This window comes from Aspergillus pseudotamarii (assembly GCF_009193445.1).
Source record: "Aspergillus pseudotamarii strain CBS 117625 unplaced genomic scaffold BDV38scaffold_39, whole genome shotgun sequence".
NCBI classification, from domain to species: domain Eukaryota; kingdom Fungi; phylum Ascomycota; class Eurotiomycetes; order Eurotiales; family Aspergillaceae; genus Aspergillus; species Aspergillus pseudotamarii.
The window spans coordinates 77,770-101,461 of NW_022475053.1; the positions used below are offsets into that span (position 1 = coordinate 77,770).

Sequence of the window (23,692 nt, forward strand, 5' to 3'; positions counted from 1 at the left end):
ACGACTACTATGAACTCCTACTTGGTTACTTGCTTCCTCCTGTTTACTGATTTCTAATTTATTAAGTCTAGAGCAAACTCCTGGCGGATCTTTCTAGATTTTATATTTTCCTTTCTTTTCTTTCTTTACTCTTTTCTTTGTTTCCCTCTTACGATCGCTCTTTCTTCATCTCGTTCCTGTCCAGCCTTTCCCCATATCGAAGTTGGCACGATACAGGGTCAAACTAATATTGACCCTCGTGGATAAGAGTTTCTAGTACCTTTCTTGGCTTGATAAAATGCATACTTGAAAAGCTACCAGAGACAATTGCTTCAAGGATAATAGCGGGGTGCGTTGCATTGGCAGAAGGAAAAAAACATAGTAATCGTCATTAATGTTCTCCAAGATGACCATGAATCACATATAATACATCACGGGCATGACAATGAAGATGGTATATCATCAATCCGAGTCTTCGCTGCAATGGGGGTCTCTATATATCTCGCTTCTGGGCAATCGAATCATCTGCAGTCGCGGGTCGCACAGGGTCCTGTCACGCGATAGGGCATTGATATAGCCTAAAATGGGCTAGGGGAATCCTCGTTTGCTCGTGTCGTACGTACTGCTTCTGGGGCATACTGGTCACGGATGTTGCAAGGGCCGTCTGTGAAACATGTCGCAAGGAATAGCAAGGGAGCTGGCACTTGATAAGTAGGGGTCGGGCGTCGAACATACGGATTTGCAGATAGAAATGCAAATGACGAAACTCAGCTACTGTGCTTCTCTGTTGCCCATCGTCGAGGTGTCATATCCGTTGGCCTCGAGAAAAGCACGGAACTTTTCATCCTCTTCGGTAATAGTGTCCTAATCGACGAGGTAAGTCGAGCCTTTCCCATTGAGAGAAGTGGTTAGAGTGGATGCCATACCTGTCCAATATGTGGCAGCAGAAAGTAGGCCATTGCGGCGCTCAAAAGGCACAATGAGCTCGAGACGAAGAAAGGGTCTTGGCCGGAACGGACTTCATTGGGGGCGTTGTTCTGGATGATGGGAATGACATAGGTGCCGACGAACGCTCCAATCTTTCCAGCAGCCGCAGCTATGGCGTAATATTGACCTCGGATTGCAGTCGCGCTGGACTTCGCAGCACAAAGCCCGATGTTGTCTCCAGGTCCGAACTCACCGAGAGCCGAAAAAATACTATAACCATGAGTTAGGGAATGCCAGTGGTGCGGGTATAAAAAGTGACCGATCATCTTACCCGAATACTACGACAAATCCCGCAACATTTTTCGGGATACTAAGATACTCATAGCAACCTGACATAACGAAACCGATAACTCCTTGAAGACCAACCCCAATGGCTAACGTGTTGCGAGGTCCAATCCAGTCACTCACCAGGGCACCCAAGAAAGAGCCGGGGATGTAGAAGGCATTTGTTAAAGTGGTCCAGCCGAAGGTCTTCCAAAGAGGGGCGCTATCTCCGAGGATGATGCCCACCCATTTGGAGGAGTAGATGTTGAAAGAGTACGCCGAGAAATCATAGATAAACCATATGAGGGACACCACCGTCTGTCCGTAGTTAGTCTATAACCCTTATGCCGAAGTGGTAACGCTGGGAGCATACCAAACGCTTCCAGTAAAACCTATGGCGGCCGGTTTAGTACATGCACCGAATATAGATGATAGTGATGGCTTACCGGATGATCAGCCAGACAGGGAACTTATGCATACGTTCCCTGTTAAACTCCTCTGGTTCTTCCAGCTTCAATCGCAGATAAAACAAACTAAGGGGTGGGATCACGCCGAATCCCAGGGCTATACGCCAGACAGCGCGCAGATGATTCTCGGTACATATCAAGACCAAGATCATAGGAACTAAGGCGGAGACAACATATGCGAAGTCAATTTGGAAATTGGTGAACATAATGAACCACCGATTCCGATGTCCTTTCTTTAGTTCGCCTGTGTTTTCCGCAGCTGCAACGGATCCGGCTGGATATTCTCCACCAATTCCAATTCCCAGGAAGAAACGATAAGCCGTCAAGGCAGCGAACAAGCCGTATTGGCTACCATTTAATCCGTACGCACCAGCACACAAGGCACTGAATATGATCAGAATTATCGTTGAGATCATCAGTGACCATTTTCGCGACCAATGATCGCTGACATATCCAAAGACAAGCTGACCGAGTACCGTGCCAGCAAATGTAATGGAAGAGACATTCTGGCTGGCGGGGGAGTTGTTGTATGAGTCCGGGTAGATTTTACCAAGGATTGTATTAACAGATCCGATCACCTAGATCGATTGTTAGATCAGAATGATGTTTTTCAATCATGTACGACATATATTTCAATGGGCGTCAGACATACGCCATTGAGATAACCGTCTGAGAAGAGACCTGCGCCACAGGCAATGGTAGGCCAACTACGTTCCCAGCGGCCCTTTTGCATATTTTCTAATGGGGCAGCATCGATAGGAACAGCATCAGGGGAAGCAATAGCCTTCTCAGGCGGCTCTTCGGAATGTTTCTGTGGATCCATGAGCACGCTGCAGCGACACGATATTCTATTGCTTCGACGTTGCGAAAAGCTGGAGCTGGGTATCAAGGGAATTAATAAGATTATTCAAGAGATATATAAGGATAGGTTACACCACAGTAATTGTCAGCAATCACTGTGGGTTACACGAATATGGGAGAAATGATAGAGTGTTGAGAAGTGGAAGAAAAACAACCAGAGATTAGAAGTGAGAAAGAAAAAAATTGGAGGAAAGATCGAGCGCCTGATAGAAATCCTGCGAACCGTGAGCGCTCAGGTCATTTCCTTTAGTAAATGCAACTATAACTAGTTTACCACTGGTATTCCCACCCTAGAGCCCTCGGCTCGTGCCTCCTTAAGTAGTAGGCTATATTAAATCACCACCAATTTACCAACCGGCAGCCCCTCTACTATACGGAGTAGTAGGACTAACATACCTTAGTTAAATAATACCACCAGCTCACTGGACAGTTGTATAAGGGGTGGAGCCTTTATCTTTCGAGGAACTTGTTAGAATCCTCTGTTAAGAAATACACTAAGCTTTCCCAAGATTTCAAGCTGATTTGTTATTGGAGAAATACTTTTTAGTTGATCTTTTGAACGGATCCACTCCCGAGTCGAATCCTATCGAAAGGCAAACCAAGCCCTACGAAGAAGGCGCTTTCTTTCACACCTGCTATGTTACTACGCTCTTTTGGCCCCATGGCACGTGCCTGGATTCACCACTGTTCTTGTTTGTTTCTTATGATTTTGCCTTATTTGCTGCATCAAAGCCAGGACAAGCAGGGAAGACCCATGTATGCATGTCTGAAATCACTTGATCAGCTGAATACACCCTTGTGTTATAGTATCTCCCCTCCAATTTGTTTAGATCTCAAAAATAAAGAAATATGAATATGGGGCCATTCAATAATAACCCGAATAAAGAACAACGAGGGAAGAGGGAACAAGCGAGGTCACATCATTGTCTCCGACTCTCCGTCCGTGGCTCGGGTATAGGGACTAGCAAAACGCTAGACTAGCTGATATAACTCCCCGCCCCCCTCTCACCTCCTCTCCATAAAACAACGATAGGACGGCACTTGATGTTTCCCATGAAAATTTATCTAATGAAAGCTCAAATTTCCTAGGTCAATTTGAGTCACCGTGCACTATTATCTAGGCAGGAATATTCAAGTTAGGGCTTGGTTTCGCACCCTTTACTCTCCCTATTTCTCGTATTAGATAATTAACATCAAATGCCTGCCTAGTACTAGCATAGATATATAATCTCGCGAGCAGAGTCTTCCTGTCTCGGTGCAGCTGATAGGGATCCATTACCACTACGTAGTAGTAAAATTGTAATGCCCAAGGAGCATGGTCTAACTCACGTGATAACGGTGGTGGTGGTGACGGTTTTCGGGGCTGGAAAAACGTTCCGCCAGCTGAGCTCAGGTCAGCTACGTAGGTTGGCTATGTTGATGTATCTGCCTCTTCCGGTATCTCATTCATAAGCAGTCTGGAAGCGCATCTGCCAACTCTCCACCACCCAGCCTTGCTTCCTATCACCTTTATACAACCGTTCTCTACCCTCGAATTCTCATCTCCCGTCGCCAGCATGGGGTCTGACCCGCAGTACATCAAGTTCCCCGATCTTACCCTCGCCCAACATGTCTTCAACCTTTCCAACCCATCGTGTCCGCAGACGGTGCGGCAAACGTCGTTGAAGAAGGTCCAGGATGCTATCTCTGAGAATAAAATGGCGCCTTTCTACAGGCATCTTGCCCACCCCGTTGAAGGCATCTTGAACCACTCTGGTGAAGGCGTTCCTCAGCACCAAGCTAGCTCAACTAAGTCCCTGATCACCTCGAATATGCTGGCATCTCGAAAGTCACCCCAAAAGATAGACTTTCCATGGGATGAATCCTTATACCAGTCCCTAGTTGAGGATAATAAGAAGGAGTTGGATGCTTTCCAAAAGGAAGAAGATGAGGCGGAAGAAGCAGCTGGTGACACCGAGGTCCTTGCGGCCCGGGGGAAGCGTGCTGAATTCTGGGCGCGCGTAGGAGATAAGGTAGGTTGCAATGCTATATTGGATGCCAATAATTGTACTTGCTGACACCATTCATGCCGGATAGGACAAAGCCATCGAATCTCATGAAGCACTCCTCGAAAAGACGACATTCCTCGGAACCAAGATTGACTTGGTGCTGGCTCTGATCCGTATTGGACTCTTCTTTGGTGACACCCTGTCTGTGAGAAAAAACATTGAACGAGCAAACACGCTTATCGAAAGCGGTGGTGACTGGGATCGGAGGAACCGTCTCAAGGCGTACAAGGGCTTACACTTGCTCACGATTCGATCCTACAGCGTCGCTGCTCCCTTACTTCTTGACAGTCTGTCTACTTTCACGAGCTACGAACTCTGCAGCTATTCCGCTTTGGTCATTTACTCTGTCCTCGCGGGTTCACTGTCATTGAAGCGAGTCGATTTTAAAGCTAAAGTTGTGGATGCACCGGAGATCAAGGCTATTCTTGGGTCCGGGGAGGATCGGGTAGCTGCTTTGACTGGGGAGGTGTCGTCTGGCCCTAGTGCAAAGGACGAAGAAATGAAGGATGCTTCTACAACTAGTGCCACTCCAGGTACCGCTACCACCGCCGTTAACTTGGCCACCTTGGGGGCTGGCTCCGGGATCCAGGCTGATATCGAAGCCCCTGTGGACTTCTCGCCTCTTGCCGACTTGGTTAGCAGTCTATATAATGGCAACTACCGGTCATTTTTCGTGGCCTTGGCAGCTGTGGAAGACAATTTCTTGACTCAAGACCGGTATTTATATGAACACCGCGCTTGGTTTGTCCGGGAGATGAGACTCCGTGCCTACCAGCAGCTTCTTCAGAGCTACCGGGTGGTAGGATTGAACAGCATGGCCAGCGATTTTGGAGTTACGGTGGACTTTTTGGACAGGTAAGCTCTAGTTGGCTGAATCAGAGCATAGTAATCATATTCACTAACAATTGTAGGGATCTGGCCAAGTTTATCGCTAGCAACCGCATCGCATGCACAATCGACCGAGTAAATGGCATTATCGAAACAAACCGCCCAGACGACAAGAACAAGCAGTACGCCGACGTCGTCAAGCATGGCGATTCTCTAATCACGAAACTTCAGAAGTATGGCCAAGCTGTGCGACTGCGCGGAAGTGAAAGGAGCTAAAGCTGTGAATGGTGACGAATCTGAGAGAATGGTCTGATTCTGGATTGTCCTGTGACCCGTGGACGTTTCAAAGGATCCCTCGGGATATGATGGTTTGAGTCATTTAATAAATATTGTCCTCATGATTACTGTTAGAGCAAAAGCAAGCGAGGCTGCTGTATCATACGTCTAATGTACGAAGACCACTCTGACCTCGAAACGGCGTAATCTGATATCATGCGATTAGGAAACCTCCACGGTATGTGGGCTGACCGGGTCTAAGCGTTGCGTACGTGGATTAGGGAAGCCTTGGCATCAAATGCGTCAGTTTCCAGGGTTTCTTTTGTCGCTCTGGAGACGGCCATTGTTTTCCAGGTCTGTTAAGTACAGAGCCAATGCGGAATAAGCTTTATGTCTACGATTGCATTTTATCATACCTGCATGTGTATCTGTAGTGAAGGGGGATCGGAAGATCAGCCCGAGAAACAGGAGGGCAAGACAAAACTAGAGGGATGAGAGAGATTCAAAATCTGGCCAGATTCCGTCCTTCCCCGGTTACGGGAACCACCGGTAGGGCCAAACGGAGTACGGAGTACCCGTGGGGTAGCATTTCAGGTACGGGGCAGCGAATCCATGCCGATAGTTTGGCTCCTATAGAGTGTACTGCGTAATTTCTCTCCCACTGTGGTTGAACCGACAAACCATATCGAGCCATACAGTTACGATTGACAATGCCAATGTTTCTCTCCACTGGGGACTTCCCATTATTGCCCTCATTCACCCCCACCATGCCCTGTACCGTTGTATTGAGTTCGTATTGGATGGATGAGTCAGCGGCTGATCGGCGCTCACCGCCTACAGAATTTCTCGCGCGATAACCAAATATCCCTGGGAATTCTTTTTTCCCCCCTGCACTGTGTGAGCCGTTGGACCCTCTCTGGCCTCTACGACGCTGGACAAGACCTTAAGTGGTATTTTTGACTAATTGCGCCTTGAGTGACCCGTGAGTCCCCACGGTGGAGAGGCAAAATTCGCGCAATTGATTGTGAACGTCTGGACAAATTGTCTCAAGAGCATCAATCATGACTTGGCAGTTAAGACTCGTGCGGGCATCTCCGCTGCGATGCTCACTTTCCCGGCCGAATGGCCCGTGGCCTATCCCGCGGGCGTCTTACAGCAGCACAAGGTTCCCCGCCGGGGCTATCAGGCCTTCTTCAGGTATGTCTTTCGGAAATCTTTCGCTTGGTCCCATGGGGCCGATCCCTTCTACACCTGTTCATTGGATGCCACATCGGTTTAGTTACTTTCCTGCCTGTATTTTTGAACTGTCACTCGCTCAAAAGCAAAGATATCCCCTCACCCCGTGACATGCATAGTCATTCCTTCCCCTCCTGGGGGTCGCCATTTAAATGTCCAATGGATGCTCCATCCGGGCGAGCGCTGGACTCTATTAAGCAAGACAACTGACTCTCTCGAAAACCCCTCAGACTCCGTGATGGCGACTCAGACTACAGTGTCCTACTCTACTACACGCACCTTGTCCACCCCGGGCCGTTGCCTGAACCCTGATAACATCAACCCCCACGTTAAGGAGGCCAAGTATGCCGTTCGTGGTGAGCTTGCCGTCAAGGCCGAGGAGTACCGTGTGAAACTGGTCAATGGAGATAAATCGTTACCATTCGACAGTGTCATCTTTGCCAACATCGGCAACCCCCAACAGCTCGACCAGAAACCCATCACCTTCTTCCGCCAAGTACTCAGTCTCCTCGAGAACCCTCAGCTGTTGAGCAACACGGAAGCACTTCGTACATCCTTTGGTTATGAACAAGATGTCGTTGACCGGGCCAAGAAGCTCCTCGCAGGTGTCCAGAGCGTTGGTGCTTACAGTCACAGCCAGGGAGCGCCCGTGATCCGCCAAAGCGTCGCCAAATTCATTGAGGAGCGTGATGGATTCCCGGCCAATCCTCAAGATTTGTTCTGCTGCGCTGGTGCCTCGTCCGGCGTCAGCACCATTCTCAATGTCATCTGCAACGGCCCCCAGGCCGGTGTCCTCGTCCCTATTCCGCAATACCCTCTTTACACTGCCACCCTTGCTCTCCTGAACGCGCAATGCGTACCCTACCTCCTCGAAGAGCAGAAGGCTTGGGGTACCGATGTGACTGCTATCCGTAATTCGTTGGCACAGGCCCGGTCTGCCGGCACTGACGTTCGTTCGATTGTGGTCATCAACCCTGGTAACCCTACTGGTGCCTCTTTGAGCGCCGATGATATCAAGAATGTTCTTGACCTTGCTGCGGAGGAGAAGCTTGTCGTTATTGCGGACGAGGTTTACCAGACGAACGTCTTCGAGGGCGAGTTCATCTCGTTCAAGAAGAGGCTTCGTCAACTGCAACAGGAGGTTCCAGGCAAGTATGACTATGTGGAGTTGGTCTCTCTGCACAGTGTGTCTAAGGGCATGGTGGGCGAGTGTGGCCAGCGTGGTGGCTACTTTGAGTTGGTTGGATTCGACCCTGAGGTTCAGGCCCAGATCTACAAGCTCGTGAGCATCGGACTTTGCCCACCAGTCATTGGACAGTGTTTGCTTGAGCTTATGGTGAACCCACCCAAAGAGGGCGAAGGCAGCCATGAGCTGTACCAGAAGGAGTACAATGGAATCCGCGAGGGACTGCACAAGCGCGCCCTTGCTTTGTACAAGGCTTTCCAACAGATGGAAGGCGTTGAGTGTCAGGAACCTCAAGTATGTTACCCACAGGACTCTATCCTATGAATATAACTAACGTGGCTGGTATCTAGGGTGCCATGTATCTCTTCCCCACCATCACCCTCCCACCCAAGGCTATTGAGGCTGCTAAGGTTGAGAATCGTGCCGCCGACGAGTTCTATTGCCTGCGTCTTCTCGACGCTACCGGTGTCTGTGTTGTCCCTGGCTCCGGCTTCGGCCAGAAGGAGAACACTCTGCACTTCCGCACAACTTTCCTGGCCCCTGGTACTGACTGGGTTGAACGGATCGTCAAGTTCCACTCCGAGTTTATGGCCAAGTATAAATAAATGAATAGAGCTAACATGTACACATATGATTTACGTGATACCTGTTGAGAATATAGAGCATTATACCTCCGCCATATTCATGGCGCTACTCACACTGAAAGAACAAAATTGAATCCACTCAGATATCTTTAAATGTTCGTTTGTCCACGTAACTATAGGCATTGTGTCTGCTCTCCTAAAGTATAGAATAACGGATGAAATTTGTGCGAATCGGAGTAGATTGCGATGGCAGTACGAGCTGTGCATGGGGTATATAAAAAATATAAACAGTGTTCAAAACAATGGAACCTAGCTTTTCTTTCTCGTTAAAACAATAAGTAACAAGGGGGCAAAAGGCCCTTTTTTGACCAAAAGAGAACACGAACAGAGGTATATAACTAATAAACAGGGCTAACAGGGAAATATGCGACAATCAACATGGGTGATAAGATTATGGCCAAAGACAAACTCCAAACCCAGTCTATCGATGCACTTTCAAGTGAATCGTTGAAATCATCATCGGGTAACTGCTTTTGGGTCTCAAGATTTGGGTTCGCGGATCTGCGCTCGTATCATTCGGTATCCCGACGGATCATCGGGATGGAATCAAAGACGTCCACTTGGTAACTTTACTTGTACCCGGATCCCTTCTGTTTCATTCCAGAAGACCATATTTTCGTTTCGAAGTTGTGTATATGCCCGACTGCAAATGGCGACGTGAATGCTGATGGATTTGAAACAACGCCGGAAGTGATATGATGACTGCTAGATGTGGATGGACAGTCAGAGGACACTGCCGTTTCGGCTGCCGAGCTCACTCTGTCCAAATCAACACTTCCATTTCTGTCCCGTGATATCGAGCTCTGTGTATCTCCTGCTGAGTTGGGTCTGGAAGTGTTGAAACCGGGGATTAGACAATGGGGGTGGCTTTGTTTCTCCCGGTACATTGAGGATACCTCGCTGTTAGTGATTGAGGCAGTGTCTGCGGTTGTGGTTGAGGCGGTATCTGTGGTGCCTGTGATAGCTGATGCATTGTCCGTGATGCCTGTGGCAATGGATGCATTATCCGTGTTACCTCTAGTTGATGCATTGTCCGTGATGCCTGTGGCGATTGAGCCATTGTCCGTGTTGCCTTTCGCTGACGCATTGTCCGTATTGGCCGCGTTTGACGCTTCTTCTGCAAATTCCTGGCCTTCGTTTATGTAGCACTTGGATATAAGATCGTTTTGGATGCAGAAGACCTTGCTCATAGACCTAATGAGAGCGAACTTGAACTTGACAGACATTTCTGGGTGTAATGAGATGGTTTCGAAGAGTAGTTGTTTCACATAGCCGAGGCAAGCATTCATATGGATGTACTCGATTGTTAATGGGTGCATCAGGACTTTTCCCGTGTGCATTTCCCTATGTCCAGAGCAGTTTAGTATGTTATTGACAAGAAAAGGCCGCTCGAAAGCAACTCACCCAACTTTGCGTAGATACTCCCAGTACGAAGGCTGGCCGGGATCTGAGCATAACCTGGTCAGATACCATTTCCAGAAAATCTTTCTCCGTTGCACTTGAGGGCTGTCGATTGTGAACAAGTCCTCAATTTGTGCTTCGGATGCAGTACTTCGAGTGCGGAGAGCACGAGCTGTGATGTCGAATTCAAGCATTTTCTCATAGAGACGATGGGTGAGCTCCGGAATGACTGTTTTGAGATATTTCGAGCCTTGGTTGAATATTATGACGTCGTCTGCGGCAATGATCAGCTGTCTGTATCTGCTGGAAAGGTAGAAAGCAGCCGCAGGCTCAAATATACCGTCTGTGAAATCCAAGAACGTCTTTATATACTCCATACGCTTTCCAAAGTCCGTGTATAACTCCTTCCGCCCGACCCTCCTAATATCTTCCTGAACAGGGGCAACTGGATCCATGTTTAAATCGATGTGAGATGTATTAATTAATTAGACTGGTTAGAAGCCGTTGTGCACTAAGGGGTTTATGCATGAAATGTATAGTATGCGTGCGTCGAGAACAGTTTATACACAATCTTAAGGGGTGTCGGTAGGGACAGTAACGGGGACATATATGTTTCTTGTATGGCCTTTCTGCTGGAGACAGAGCTAATATTTCATAGACCCATGTGATCTTTCCAAAGGATTTTAGGCCTGTAACCGGGTCTTTCCGTTCCCTGCGGAGTGGGCCAAGTGAAGCTGACCAGGGGCTAATCTGACTTTGGCTGATGGACCATTTAACTGACAGCTTATCCGACATCCATGCTTCTTATGAGACAAACTTCATACGGGCTCGCAGGATTTTTCAAATCAGCGCACACAGAGGTTCTCCCGGTCCTTGACAGTGCGGCCCACAATTTTGGCCCAACGAGTACGCCAGCCTAAAGTGCAAGCGAGCACGCGTAGGGAGACCCCGCAGAGGGATTTTCTCCGATCTAGGATCTCATACGTAGAGGCCATTAGGTTCCAAGCGGATGTACCTGCATAGTCAGCACCACTCGTGCGATACCGAACACGATCCGAGGTGGCACAGCGCCAATGACCTGCCGTTTGTTGGAGCGATAGATTAAAATAAATTAAAGCAGAGAAATGGCGGCCCCCACTTTGGAATCCCACGGAGCTGGGCCAGACTCCAGAGTTCAGCTACGCCCGATCCCTGAAAAGTTGAGATGATAGGATACGCACACCGAGGCAGGCTCCAGACAGTGGACCCACTAATGACTCTCCCATCGCCTAGGGGTTGGCGCGATTAGTATAATGTATCTCAGAGTATCATTCCTCGGCACCGTAGCCTAAATTACCTAACTCAGCCACTCGGATATCCCGCCATGATGCTGGCTGATTGCGTTGTGATTCGTTGTTGCCCTTTTGTGCATATTACTATCTCGGTTACGTCTGTGCTGCTCTCCCTATGAACTGTCAGATAACGCTTGGCAGGTTCAAACCGTGCGGGTGGATAAGATCCATAAACGTGTCGATCGGAGGAGGCCCAGCTGAGTCCTGGCCTCAATGTGTCCAGGACTCGAGCCATAACCCTCCGGTTTAGTGGCACCATAGTCATACTACTGTGGTCTCATACGGAGAGATTCTAGACACGAATCTAGACAGCAGTGCCCCATGTTGATCGCGATTGCTTGCCAGCTTATTTGAATGACAGCAGAGCCGAATCCCGAAGATTTTGCGCGTTGTATCCGCTTCAGGGTCAGGGATGAGCAGAAAAGAGACGCATAGGATCATACGACCAAGATGCTGCCATACTGTAGATATGGCCCTAAGCCTCTTTGGGCCTTCTTGGCGAGTGGGTCTTGAGAAAAGTCAAACAAATCAAACCGGCTCTTTTTACTTCCGCATTGCCGACTCCATAATCTTGACCAGAGAACCTGGACGTTATCAGATTCTGTTTATGTCTCAGTGCTTTTCTAGGAGCGTCTCATCAGTGGAGTACCAACTACCATATACGTCTACGTACATGTCAACCAATGTTCAAAATGCCGGTTCCCCTCGAGAATCTTCCATCTAATTACGATCAGGTACCGTTTAGTCCACTTCACATTGTTTGGTAGGCGTAGTCCGTAGTATTGAGATCCACTTGACTAGAACAGATTGAGTAAGAGCAATATCGAGATAGACTTTAGGAGGATCTTGACATTATTAACAATGTCATAAGCAAGTAGAGGGTGGTATTTAGGGGTCATGCAGGAGAAATCTCTACGGAGCAGGTAGCCGGGGCTTAAAAGTCTACTTGTGGCCCGTGTTTTTCATATGTTGCAAACTCGTTCGTATTAATATCAGTAGTACATAGCGACGAGGTAGCTTAGGTTGCCCCTTTCCCTACTTATATGTAAAGTTTAAGCAGAAAATCGTTGGCCATAACATATTCTCAGCGAATACCTGTTAAGAGTACTGTCGTAGCATCTTGTGGAAAGAAGAAAGAGATGAGAACGCAACGAGGACGAACGGAAGAAAGGAAAAAGGAAAAATCAGAATAAAAAATCCGGCCCAGCGGCCCCCTCCAAGACAGAAAATGGCTATTTATTTCCCGGCTGCTGGGATTAACCCCATTCACAGATGACACATTCTCGAATGATGTGAGGAAGATGACAAATATTCTCTTCGCATACTTGTACGCGACCATTGACATGGTTCACCGAAATAATGTCCCTTTCCTTGAATATTTGGCAATTCTGCTTGTATAGTCCATGTATGGTACAGTGCACCTATGTTTACCATTATTTTATTTCTTCCTTGTTACGAATGGGCTCACTTTGGCCCCGCGGAGATTGCTTTTCCGAAATGTAAGCGATGACGAGAGTGCGACCCACTTATACTGTGGAGCAAAAGCAGTTCGTGGGGATTATATTACTCACCTCATAGGGTCGAAACAGTCCAAAGTCGTCAAGGCCTGCTCGGATCCATTACTCCGCAGTATATAAACCGTCCTGTGGTAGCCACATGGACTTCATCAGCCTACTTTAGAGAAAGGTATGGCGTGACAGGGAGCAGACGTTGGGCTCCATATATCCAGTCGCCCCGAGAACGCACTACGGCATATCCCGTCAGATACCCTCTGTTTGTGTCTTGTACTCATGACTCAAGGAGATGAAGATAGTGACACACAAGGTGTGTATGTGATAGGGTACTTGAGTCACGAGAGCATTACAGAATCCCGACAATGAACGGAGAGAAAGGCGCCAGCTTGTTTCTGGGTGCTCATTGTGAGACCGAGGCTGAACATTATATTAATCCATCAATATATTGCCTACCCGACCCACCGTGCCAGCTAGTGCTGCTGCTTCCATTATATTGGGACATGTCTTGGCTGAAGAAAGGATGCACAGGATGCCGCCGAGGATACGCCGAACGAACTCATGTGTTCTGATAGATGCACAGATAGGATGTGATCAAGCTGATATCTGTTATAAGACATGTGAGCCCGTTGGCGGTGCTGAATTTATTCGTAACTTGAGCTAATTTTAGGTGGAAACGAGCTACCGTGGTCGCTTGGTGAAACCATAAGCTAGTCCGGGAAGGAGGTGCAAGGACCTATATGGAGGTCTCAAGACCTAAAAGTCGTTCCCCAGAAGTGGCGGATCGCATGCACACAGTATAATCTGGTTGCAGGCTCATCGTCAACCTGGGTATCGGAGGTACGTCTTTCGAAGATGCAGTGGTACTCATGAGAGTTATTGCCATTGAAGGGATTATATACGGGTAGAATCTCCTTTCCATTGACGGTAGTCTTAGATTACCCATACCTTTTAGGATCACAATGTGCTCATCATTATATGACATAATAATCACTCTTTTTTCACCCTTCCATATTCTAGAGGATGTTTTGGTTCGAGCTTCAACGGCCATGTTGAAGGACTCTCGAACATCTGTCCGTCAGCTACCCAGCCAGGAGAGTAAGTTCAACCTCAAGTCAATAAGGTTGGAATCTTGGTGGCGAGTGGTAAATGCATGTTTCCTAAACCAGACTCGATGATCATGTTTCCTTCAGGGGTTAATCCAGGACCCTTGAGAGCACCCGACGACACTCTAGGAGGTATCCCTACCGAGGCCCATTGCTGTGAAAGTTTTATAGTAATGCGATAGATTTAGTGGAATGAGCAATCGGCCGCTAGTACTGAGGCCGGAGCAAGCGATCGTGAAGATCTCCTCACGATTTGCTGCCGGCTGCCGTTTGCTTAACCTCAGTGGGCTGGATGTACGTTACGCTGAACTGATGACTGTCATGGTCAGAGGCATTAGTATGGGATACTTGACCATCTGCTGTGCGCCGGATCAATGTTATTTCACCGAGTTCAGAGGTCTCGAATACCTAGGTTGGTGTCAGCATGATGCGACACTCGGAGGTAAAAATTGTGTCGGTAGCAGACGAGCTATGGCACCAATTTTTCCTGAGCACAAGCTGCGCGAGGGTTATTTTGTAGCACTTGTTGTTCTGCAGCTTCGTTTGCAAGAGGTCTGTCATGTGAAGGCAATGTCTCAGCGCATGTAGTCTTCCATGTACGACTGCACATTACCCCGAGAACCACTTAGCAATATAAATCTCCGCCTGAGAAATTCCAGCCTATCCTATCCCGTACCGCTATGTCTTACTGTGCAACAAAGTGTGGGATACAGTAACTATCGCCGAACGTGGTGCGCAGTGTATATTTCCAGTCCCTTTGAGCATACAAGCAAGGAATTGGCGAACTATGCTGCTTAGCCAAAATTTCAAGGAGTATAACTCAAAACACAACCATCGGTAATCCGAAAAAGAAAAAGGAAAAAGAGGTGGGGGTTGAACGAAGAGATCCTTCACTCGATACAAAAGCTACCAAACGTCTTCGAGAAACATTACAACTATATGCCTAATCCAAGATAAAATATCATCCTAAATGACAACGAACTCGCACAATAGGATAATATAGCATGCATGTACCCACATAGATCGCTACCCTATAACTCTCATCACATAACCACCCAGCCCTACCCATCATACACAGGACCCCAAGTAGACCCATACATACATACATACATACATACATACTCCCACACCGATCGGTTGTTATGGTTACCTTTAGGGTTACTCGACAGATCAAACCCTCCCATTCAGAGCCAAGACCCAACAAGCCTTTTCCCAAAAAGCTTGTCCTTCGTCCCCTTGCATAAACCCCCCCCTCCCTACTTACTAAAATATCCGGTATGGACGCAATGAAATAAATCCCTCATTGTGGGTACCGGTACCTACGTTCCTGGGGTATGTCTATGTAACCTGTTTCAACTTGCATTCTACTTTTATCCTTCCTTACTCTCCGTGAATCAGAAGTGAATCTGCAGTTTTCAACCCCTGCTTATTTTAGTAGGTGGCTTGCGTGGCATGCATCGTTTTTCTGTAGTTTGATTATTATTTTTCGGCTTGGAAAAATCTCCGGTTAGCAGGGAGGGAGAGAGAGGTGTGGCATTCCAAAGGGTTGGTTTTGTTGGGGTAAGGGTATGTGTATAGAGCAGAGACAGCATACCTAGGAGGACTACTACTAACCGAGGGTACAAAACATACATACTCCGTACATGCTATACTTACTGGTATGTATTGAATGTATCTATGTATCTATGTATGTACGGACAGATGCCGTATGTATCTATACCGTACTGAACCATTCGATTTGGTCGATGTAACGTGTCCTCCGGATACAGGCCTGGAATTTGTCCATAGCTGGGCTATTGTCAATTCATGGAATAGAGGGATCTAGAAATAGTAGCCGACGATACTTTGAGTCCCCAGTAACCCTGATACTGGTCACATGTTGGAGGTTATGGCTGGGTTTCAGCTCACCGCCGGATACCCCCTGGAAACCGGGAATACATCACTCAAATAGGGCACGTATGTACACCGCTACACTGCAGGGGTGCTCGATTGGGGTCATGCACATGATCTATCAAGTCTAGCCCGGTTCGGAAGTCTAAAAAGGTAACACAAAGCTGAGCCCTGCGGTCCCGGCGGTTGACGAGGGACGCCCTCCTCTCACGTTGGATTCAATTCACCAAGGGGGCTATACGGGGCTACGAAGTCGCTACATTTGACCAGCTACTGTTTCGTTGAGACGTCTGGTTAATGATCTGGGCCAATGTGTCTATGAGCAGCTAGTAATCAGGAAGTCTATAGATGCAAGCCAAGAGTGTGTATATATGTACCGGGCATCGCGAAAGTATTAGGCAATAGTAGGCTGGGAACTGTTGGACTCAAAAAAAAAACCACCAAACAGAGCCAAGGAAACATACAAGGCACGGGTTGAGCCATAAACAGATCAACGTGAATGAACACTAGTCTTTATCGATTGAATGCTATAGTATAGTTTCACTGGGACTGGCTAATTGAACAATAATATCAGGCATTTATCATCATCTCTCATCATGGTCGTGAAGACGTGGGTGTCGTCACTCAGACGGTGTGGAGGTGGTGGTAACGTGCCGCGAACAGACCACAAAGCCAGAAAACCTGCGCTTGCCCGCGAGTGTACTACTGCGCCCATGATGGCGGGTAGAAATTGTTGTCATCGACCGACGCGGCGGCGGGGTCAAAGAGTGCCGCGGGCCACATGGGATCCGCAGCAGACGTCGTGATCGGCAGGCTCGTCGTAGGGGTGCTTATCGGTTTGAAGGTCTGGGCGTCCGACATGGCGTAGGCGTCCTGCGACGGGAGTGGCTTGGGTTCCATCCCCATATTGGCTTGAAGTTGATGCTCTAGTGCTGCTGTCGACTCATTGGCGGACTTGAGGAAGTCGTCAATGTTGATTGAGTCCAGCTGATTTGACGATAAGAGTTGCGCCTGAGGAAGGCCAATAAACGATGACGCAGAGCTTATGCGGAAATGATCGAGATCTGAGCCTTCGCTCCCACTGGCGAGATCCTGAAGGTCATTTCCTGCATTCCCAAAGCCGGAAAATGGTGCGAAATCCTCCACTTCAGAAATATCACCAGACGACGATGGAGCTGGTAGACCGTGACTCATGGAGTTGTAGTCGAAGCTAGCGTAAGAGGGAGCTTGTGTGCTGGTCGCGGCAGGAACATCCGAGGAGTACAGAGGGAAGCTTGACCAATCGACAGGGGGTGCATTGAATCCAGTAGGACCCAAAGGCATATCGTTGTCCGGCGACGTGAAAAACTGCTCCTTGTAAGGATCTTGGAACGCCATAGTGTTCACAGGCGATGTGGTCGTGGTTGGGAAAGTAGAGAAGGACGAGACATCAAGAGGCGGTACACTGGTCATGAGTGGGTTTAGGGGCGTCTTTCCCATGGAAATGGACACCGGCTCGGCCTCAGTGGGTTTATTCATAGGCTGAGGCTGAGGGAAGAAAGACGAGAGGTCGAGTGGGGGGACTGTCGTCGGTACATCTTCCGTTGACACGACGGGGGCACTCTCGGGAGACCCATGCTCGGACTTGACACGACGCTGAGGACCGTGGGTGGGCTGCTGTTCCGGAAATGGTTGAGTCGCAAATGGCTCGTTCATCAAGGCCGCTTGAGTCAAGGGCATCTGATCGACGGACCGACGAGACACATCGGAGGTCGAGTGGATCGTATGAGACCGGGGTATCGTGTAAGGCAGACCACACTTGTGAGCCATGTCATTGTGTTTATGAGCCGGTTTGTGGTGACCATCTCGGAATATCGTAAGCGTGCTTTCTGACTTCGTTGAGGTCAACTGGGGTTTCTTGGGTGGTTCCGACAGAATAGTATGCTGGGGCGGAGGAAGACCAGTTTCCGGCACAGTATTTAGGTGGGGTTCCTTCTTCAGCGCACAGGTACAGCGCTGTCCATGAGTGCAGCCACATCTTGGACGGGAGTCCTCTGTAATGCAGATCAGAAACAATGAACCAGTGTACCAACTCCAACATGCTCACGCTTGTGATCCCGCTTGTCATTGGCGTGGTGGGGATCTAAATCATGCTTGTGGCTGTTCTTTTTCTTGTCACCACACTCGCACTTTGTGTGGGTTGTCCGTGACTTGCGTAGGCCGCGACAGTGAGCGCATTGAGAGACTGGACGGCCTTTTTTGTTGATGTGGGTCAAGGGGCGGTCTGTGATCTCCAGAGTCAATCATCCTCCTGACTCCCAACAAAGGAGGGGTCCATCAACTTACCACTGTGGTGACAGCTGCTGACACGGTGACCCCGGACGCAAGCTTCACAAGCCCACTTCTCGCCATCAATGAGCATTATCGCGGTTACTGGGTAGTAGTCATGCGATGACTCGCGACGAGTATATAGGAAGTAAATTTAAAATTGGAAACCGAAGGGTAGACAGCACAGGGCTCTCTGGCTATCCTAATCGTTTTTTCTTTTTGTTTTCAAAAATATTCAATAACCGAACAGGAAGACCTGTCGGGGGGAATCGAAAGTGCCGTCAACGCGAGGATTCGAGGTAGAGTGTGCGGTCCGTCAAGATGATCGGACCGACCGAGACCAAGAAGAACTCCAACAAAGCAAGGGTATCTCTTAACGAATATCCCAATGCACCGAACGAAGTCACAGAAAACGCCGTTTCACCTATCAAGGTGGAGTCGCAAGTACTAGGGTGAGGATGCAAGACAATTAGGGTACCTGGCGAATAGCGCACACCCAGGAACCAGGAACCGGGGAGGGAGGGGGGGGGGGCAGTCGGATCGGGACTAAGAGAGAACCCAACGGATTATAGAAAGAGAGAAAAAGGAAGAGAATAACTAAATGGGGGGGCCAAAGCCTACGCACCGTTTGGCGCCGGCCGTGAGACAGGACACCAAATACCGGCTGTGGCGGCCAAGATAAAGGGGAAAGACGATCGATCTGAAGGCAGAGTTGTGTGCCAAACCCTGTGAGAAGGAGAAAAGAAAAAGGAGAAAAAAAAGAGAAAGAGAAGGAAAAGGCGGGAGGGAAGCGGGCGAAGAAGTAGGTTAGGTTAGGTTATGTTAGCTGACTCGGACCCGTTTTACTCCAACTTAACTTGGGGGGGTAAAAGTGAAATGGACAGGGTTAAGGCGGAATTGGCCCAGGTCAAATGTGGAACAATTCGGTGGCCGCAAGGGAGTTGCATCGATGGTGGCTGTGTCTCGCCGGAGTCAGTCAGACCTGGAAACGAGAACAGATCGGAATGAAACAATTTAATTTGAATAAAGATAGATGAGAGGGGAAAGCGATGCTTAATATCATGGTCTTTCAATTCGAGTTGAGGCATCCTACTTCGATTTGTCACAGTTTCTTTACTTGATCAATTCTGTCCTAATTCAATTCAAGGATCAGGATGTTTCATGCATTGACATAACTTTTTCTGGTGAGGACTTGTCATGCACCCCGAGTATGGAATGCTTCGTGGTCTGCTCCACAGTACATGGAATATCCATGGTTATTACCGTATTGTACCTTTACAGGTGCTTTGTCCCTCGTGCTGAAGCTACCCGCACATACTCCGTACATGCACACAAACACACCATCACTTAGAAGTCCATTTGTCCTTTTTGTTTCTTTTCCCTTTGCTGCTCCCATTTGATTAAGGCGTAGTCCTTGAAGTCAGGCCTGTGAGGGTTGGAATTTTCCTTGTAAACTTTGGTACAGCTGCATCTACGGAGCTGTCCCGGTTCTTCGGTAGTGGCTGCCTTCCAGGTAGGCATACTCCAAAAAGATGGCGATGACAACACAGCCAGTGATAGTGTCACACTGATTGGCATTACGCACAAATTATTGTCCGGCCCAAAGAAATTCCCGTAATAAGAATTCTAGAGCAATTTGTAGATTATATTATGACTATTCTCTAGAAAGTTGTACGAGGTACAGACCTACTTACATAAAATCTATGCATGCAGGTATATGTATGGTCACATCTGGAGCCTTAGTCTCTGACAGTCAGTCAAAAAGTAAAAAAAAAAAAAATTAAAAATTAAAGAAAAAAAGAAAAAATGTGAGAAAACGAAATAAACCAAGCTTAGAGACAGGCTTTGCATCTACTGTATCTTCGATTCAATGCAAGGGGTCTTTGACAACCGCTACCACAGAACGATTCTTTCCATCCAAAACTCTTCAATCGCTTGGGACTCCAGCCGCGATTTACGCCTAAATTATTAGGGTACGTAGTTACTTACCTTGGGTTAGTCAGTGGTCGTTGTTCAACCTAGGGAACGTAAAGGTGGATAGGTAGGTTTTAGGGTACAAGAACACTGAACGACTGGAGAACGGAGAGGCTTGGTACGGAAAGTTGGGGAGACTGAACCAAACTCTGTCCACTGGTTGATGGATCCTGTTACGAAATTTCTGGGGCAGAACCGGGCCGGCGAATACTTAACCACTGTGGATTTTCTAGACCGAGTTTTCGTCCTTATTGAATTTGCTTTTCAGAAAGGTACTGGTAATACCTACAGAGTACCCGATAGCGCCAAGTGTGCCCGGATATCTACTACAGAAGATAGTCTCAGATCTCATTGACCGACTGTTTATAATGGTGCCCTGTAGAACTACAACAATGACCATGGGATCCCAAGAATCTTTGCCACTCTGCTACAGTCAACTCTTCTAGAAGGTCTATTTGGATCTTCCATGCAGACTAAAACCTTCCAGCCAAGCCAGTCATTGGAAGACTTTATCAGTGTGGTTAGACAGGCACCAACAGTGGACCATGGTTGTCAATGCGGTGAACAGATTTGAGTTGAACTTTTTGCCTCAGTGCCCGGCGCTCTTTCGCGGCAGGGTTGCCCAGTATTACCACGGCACGAATGGGCAAAGATAAAGATCGATTGGCATGAACGCCATCGTTCTCCGACTGCAAGCCGTGTCACTGATTATATGTTTCCGTTCGATAAATCTCGGGAGGTGAAGTCAGTTCTCTTGCGCCGACAGTTACGAACTGTATCGTATTGTATCGTCGTGTATCAGATCGAGCGTTCCAAGGCTCAGTCATCATTAAACGATCGAGTCAGCGCCGCCATCCCAGCACATCGAAGTACGTCAAGCCAAAAGCAAAGATAACCGTGCCTTGCCTATCAGAGGTCGAAACAGTCAGGGCTAGGAAAATATTTACATCACTGGTCATTCGCTCGTGGTTGCCGTGGTTGGTTCTCAGATCTCCCATCGCGACATCACGGGTTGTTGGGACTGTGAAATGGCGTCACAGCTGCTAGTTTAGGACCTTTGCAGCGGTCTTGCCGGCCAGTCATGTGCAGTGGAGGGGGCCTGATCTGCGCGGCGTTGGCGCATGGCTGCTCCACCAATGATAACTTCTTTCGGAGAGAAAACGGGGTCCCTTCGGACCTTCCGTCTTCTCTCGTCAGCCAGTTGAGAACCAGCAATGGATAACAATCGTCCTAGACTTGGAAAGTCGAGGGCTCTATCTGTTAATTAGAGTCATCTATGTGGTGTATATTAGCCGCCGGACAGAAGGATGATTACCAGCGCCTTCGATAGTAATAAATGCCATGGCCTATATGGCCGAGGAGGCTAGAACACGCAACAATTATACTTACCCTAAAAGACGTAGTAAGCATAAGAGAATCTGAGAACCATAAAACTACCCGAAAAACTGCTTTAGAGCTTCAACACCTTTTCAACAGGACAAAATTTGACTTCCAGGACAGAAAACCCAACCTATTAGTACGTCAGGTACGGAGTACACTTCGTGTATGGTGCCTCGAACTATACCTCACTCGGCCACTTGTGGATCATCGCCGGGCCCCAAGACCAATCCCCAGACAGTCTATAGATAGTCCCACTTGTTGATCCGCCGCTTCAACCTAGGGATCGTCTTATGGTGCAACTTTAGCCGCCCACGGCAAGGGCAGACAGAAGAAACCAAGATAAGATGTACTCTATACTAACATCAAGTTCTGTCAATAGTATTCATAACAGTGCGTGTCTCAGGTTTCGCTCTCGAGCTCATAAAAATAGCCACAATGAGTCTCTGACATGGTCAATTAAGAAGGCCTCACAGCCCGGTGGATCTGTTTCAATCTACTGCGCGCCGGTCTGCCCCAGTCAACGGACCATATCCGCATTGTGGAGGAGACTTGTAGCTACACTTACTTATCTTGGCCTAGTTCAACATAGTTCAATGTGCAATCCGTGTCTATTGGAAAACAGATTTTTACAGTTGTATTTAGGCCAGATAAGGGAGGAACCGATACTGCTCAAGCGAGTGGGCTTATTCCACTGGCAGTCTAGGTTTGAAAGATACTGTGTTGAGAACGATGGGCAGCGGGTTGAGCGGGTCTCAGTTGGCTCCTTCTGCAGATGGGGCCCCTTGAAATCAAGCTGTGTTTACTGCATAGTGATCCTTTGTTCGTAACGATGGATCCACTGTTGATATCAAACATTGCCCGACTGACAGGTTTTGCGTACGGCTGGTAGTCAAAAATCAGGACCCCTTTGTGTCATGTGGAGTGCACCAGCTTCCTGGGACCAGCTGGGTTGTCCCTGGGCGGTTTCAAAGTAATTAACAACAATCAACAACTGAGTCAAAGGAATGATACTCCATTCCCAGAAACCTAAATATGATAGTATGTTGGAGTAACGTACGGAGTATATCCCATGTATTGACAATCAGGTATACCCCGAAATAAGATCAAGACGTTGACGAACCGCAAAAACAGTTTGTTTCAGGATTTAGCCCCGATGGCCTAATCTTCTGGTGCTGTCTAAAACAGTGTTATAGAGGAGAAGGAAGAAATATTAAGGGTATTAGTATGAGGTTAGTTTGATATCCTGAAGCAATGTACTGCGTGTTGGTATAATGTACTCAGCTTCATCAATACTGCACTCAAGAATGGAATAGAAGCATATGTGTAGTAGCTCTATGGGTTAATCAGTTTGGTAGACTGATAACACCAAAGGTCTGTGGCAGTTTCTCAATATACTGTCGTCTGGTCTGTGCTCAACTCTGTGAGGCTGTCCTAAGCCATCGATTCAAGCTCCTGGTAAGAGATATCGACAAGCCAAAGAATTCCACAGACTATATAAGGCCATATCACAAGGCATACTAAAGCTGCATGAGTATGCCTCTTGCATCGTCAGAATTGGAGATGCGGTTGCTTACTCAGGACAGTAGGGACTATACAGTTAGCCTCACCCATATATGACGCTATTGAATGTTACGAGCACATACAAGAACAGAAGCATAGCCTTCAAGAGACTCTAGAATGTAATAATAATAAAATAACATGGTGGTGATCGTGCTGGATCGACATCATCTGCGACGTTGGGTCGAAAGCGACGCCTTAAATGCTTCCTATACAAGACGGATGAGGCGACTATGATTCCCTGGGCTCAAGAAATCTTGCCCGAAACTACCAAAATGATAATTTCGCCCCGTAGAAGCCGTTGACCTCCGATAATCTTGCGTCTATGATGCGGTTTGGTCGAGTTCTGGGCCGGTGGGAAATAGTATTAATCCGTCGCTGGACGCAGAAACAAAAAGCCGGTCCTCCGCATCGGCGCGATCATCCAAGTATGAAACTATATTCTCGTCCCCGAGCCTT

At 47.9% G+C, this 23,692-nt stretch overlaps 6 protein-coding genes across 6 annotated transcripts; 3 read left to right on the top strand and 3 right to left on the bottom strand.

The window, feature by feature from the left end:
- Positions 1-45: 45 nt before the first annotated feature.
- On the bottom strand, positions 46-2,520 carry BDV38DRAFT_294259 (putative MFS phospholipid transporter (Git1); the record flags this gene model as incomplete). The annotated part of the gene is made up of 6 exons (XM_032062460.1): positions 46-843; positions 906-1,176; positions 1,238-1,548; positions 1,604-1,622; positions 1,677-2,275; positions 2,350-2,520. The coding sequence occupies 6 exons, from the start codon at positions 2,518-2,520 to the stop codon at positions 751-753; spliced, it is 1,464 nt and encodes a 487-aa protein (XP_031911886.1). The 3' UTR covers positions 46-750.
- Positions 2,521-3,763: 1,243 nt separating this feature from the next.
- Positions 3,764-5,988, top strand: BDV38DRAFT_122431 (proteasome regulatory particle lid subunit RPN7). The gene is made up of 4 exons (XM_032051137.1): positions 3,764-4,570; positions 4,635-5,461; positions 5,518-5,883; positions 5,937-5,988. Exons 1-3 carry the CDS (start codon positions 4,115-4,117, stop codon positions 5,708-5,710), a joined length of 1,476 nt encoding a protein of 491 aa, XP_031911887.1. The 5' UTR covers positions 3,764-4,114; the 3' UTR covers positions 5,711-5,883; positions 5,937-5,988.
- Positions 5,989-6,625: 637 nt separating this feature from the next.
- Positions 6,626-9,041, top strand: BDV38DRAFT_122452 (putative alanine aminotransferase). The gene is made up of 3 exons (XM_032051138.1): positions 6,626-6,907; positions 7,177-8,426; positions 8,483-9,041. The coding sequence occupies exons 1-3, from the start codon at positions 6,772-6,774 to the stop codon at positions 8,735-8,737; spliced, it is 1,641 nt and encodes a 546-aa protein (XP_031911888.1). The 5' UTR covers positions 6,626-6,771; the 3' UTR covers positions 8,738-9,041.
- Positions 8,901-11,276, bottom strand: BDV38DRAFT_122610 (protoglobin family protein). The gene is made up of 3 exons (XM_032051142.1): positions 10,518-11,276; positions 10,181-10,451; positions 8,901-10,120 (listed from the first exon to the last, which is right to left on the bottom strand). The coding sequence occupies exons 1-3, from the start codon at positions 10,630-10,632 to the stop codon at positions 9,346-9,348; spliced, it is 1,161 nt and encodes a 386-aa protein (XP_031911889.1). The 5' UTR covers positions 10,633-11,276; the 3' UTR covers positions 8,901-9,345.
- Positions 11,277-16,066: 4,790 nt separating this feature from the next.
- Positions 16,067-18,790, bottom strand: BDV38DRAFT_122505 (copper fist DNA-binding domain-containing protein). Its single transcript, XM_032051140.1, has 3 exons — positions 18,341-18,790; positions 18,102-18,278; positions 16,067-18,048 (listed from the first exon to the last, which is right to left on the bottom strand). The coding sequence occupies exons 1-3, from the start codon at positions 18,414-18,416 to the stop codon at positions 16,718-16,720; spliced, it is 1,584 nt and encodes a 527-aa protein (XP_031911890.1). The 5' UTR covers positions 18,417-18,790; the 3' UTR covers positions 16,067-16,717.
- Positions 18,791-21,691: 2,901 nt separating this feature from the next.
- On the top strand, positions 21,692-23,399 carry BDV38DRAFT_250962 (uncharacterized protein). Its single transcript, XM_032055009.1, has 3 exons — positions 21,692-23,193; positions 23,251-23,265; positions 23,320-23,399. The coding sequence occupies exon 1, from the start codon at positions 22,021-22,023 to the stop codon at positions 22,501-22,503; it is 483 nt and encodes a 160-aa protein (XP_031911891.1). The 5' UTR covers positions 21,692-22,020; the 3' UTR covers positions 22,504-23,193; positions 23,251-23,265; positions 23,320-23,399.
- Positions 23,400-23,692: the final 293 nt, after the last annotated feature.

Excerpts from the sequence above, each read along its gene's own strand:
- BDV38DRAFT_122431 (XM_032051137.1), top strand. The coding sequence starts at position 4,115 with ATGGGGTCTGACCCGCAGTACATCAAGTTCCCCGATCTTACCCTCGCC. Across the intron at positions 4,571-4,634 it reads GGGCGCGCGTAGGAGATAAG|GACAAAGCCATCGAATCTCA; the intron begins GTAGGTTGCAAT and ends CATGCCGGATAG. Across the intron at positions 5,462-5,517 it reads ACGGTGGACTTTTTGGACAG|GGATCTGGCCAAGTTTATCG; the intron begins GTAAGCTCTAGT and ends TAACAATTGTAG.
- BDV38DRAFT_122452 (XM_032051138.1), top strand. The coding sequence starts at position 6,772 with ATGACTTGGCAGTTAAGACTCGTGCGGGCATCTCCGCTGCGATGCTCA. Across the intron at positions 6,908-7,176 it reads GGCTATCAGGCCTTCTTCAG|ACTCCGTGATGGCGACTCAG; the intron begins GTATGTCTTTCG and ends AAAACCCCTCAG. Across the intron at positions 8,427-8,482 it reads TTGAGTGTCAGGAACCTCAA|GGTGCCATGTATCTCTTCCC; the intron begins GTATGTTACCCA and ends GCTGGTATCTAG.
- BDV38DRAFT_122610 (XM_032051142.1), bottom strand. The coding sequence starts at position 10,632 with ATGGATCCAGTTGCCCCTGTTCAGGAAGATATTAGGAGGGTCGGGCGG. Across the intron at positions 10,452-10,517 it reads GTTCTTGGATTTCACAGACG|ACGACGTCATAATATTCAAC; the intron begins GTATATTTGAGC and ends TCATTGCCGCAG. Across the intron at positions 10,121-10,180 it reads GAGTATCTACGCAAAGTTGG|GGAAATGCACACGGGAAAAG; the intron begins GTGAGTTGCTTT and ends CTCTGGACATAG.
- BDV38DRAFT_122505 (XM_032051140.1), bottom strand. The coding sequence starts at position 18,416 with ATGCTCATTGATGGCGAGAAGTGGGCTTGTGAAGCTTGCGTCCGGGGT. Across the intron at positions 18,279-18,340 it reads CAGCAGCTGTCACCACAGTG|ACCGCCCCTTGACCCACATC; the intron begins GTAAGTTGATGG and ends TGGAGATCACAG. Across the intron at positions 18,049-18,101 it reads TGACAAGCGGGATCACAAGC|AGGACTCCCGTCCAAGATGT; the intron begins GTGAGCATGTTG and ends TCTGCATTACAG.
- BDV38DRAFT_250962 (XM_032055009.1), top strand. The coding sequence starts at position 22,021 with ATGTACTCTATACTAACATCAAGTTCTGTCAATAGTATTCATAACAGT.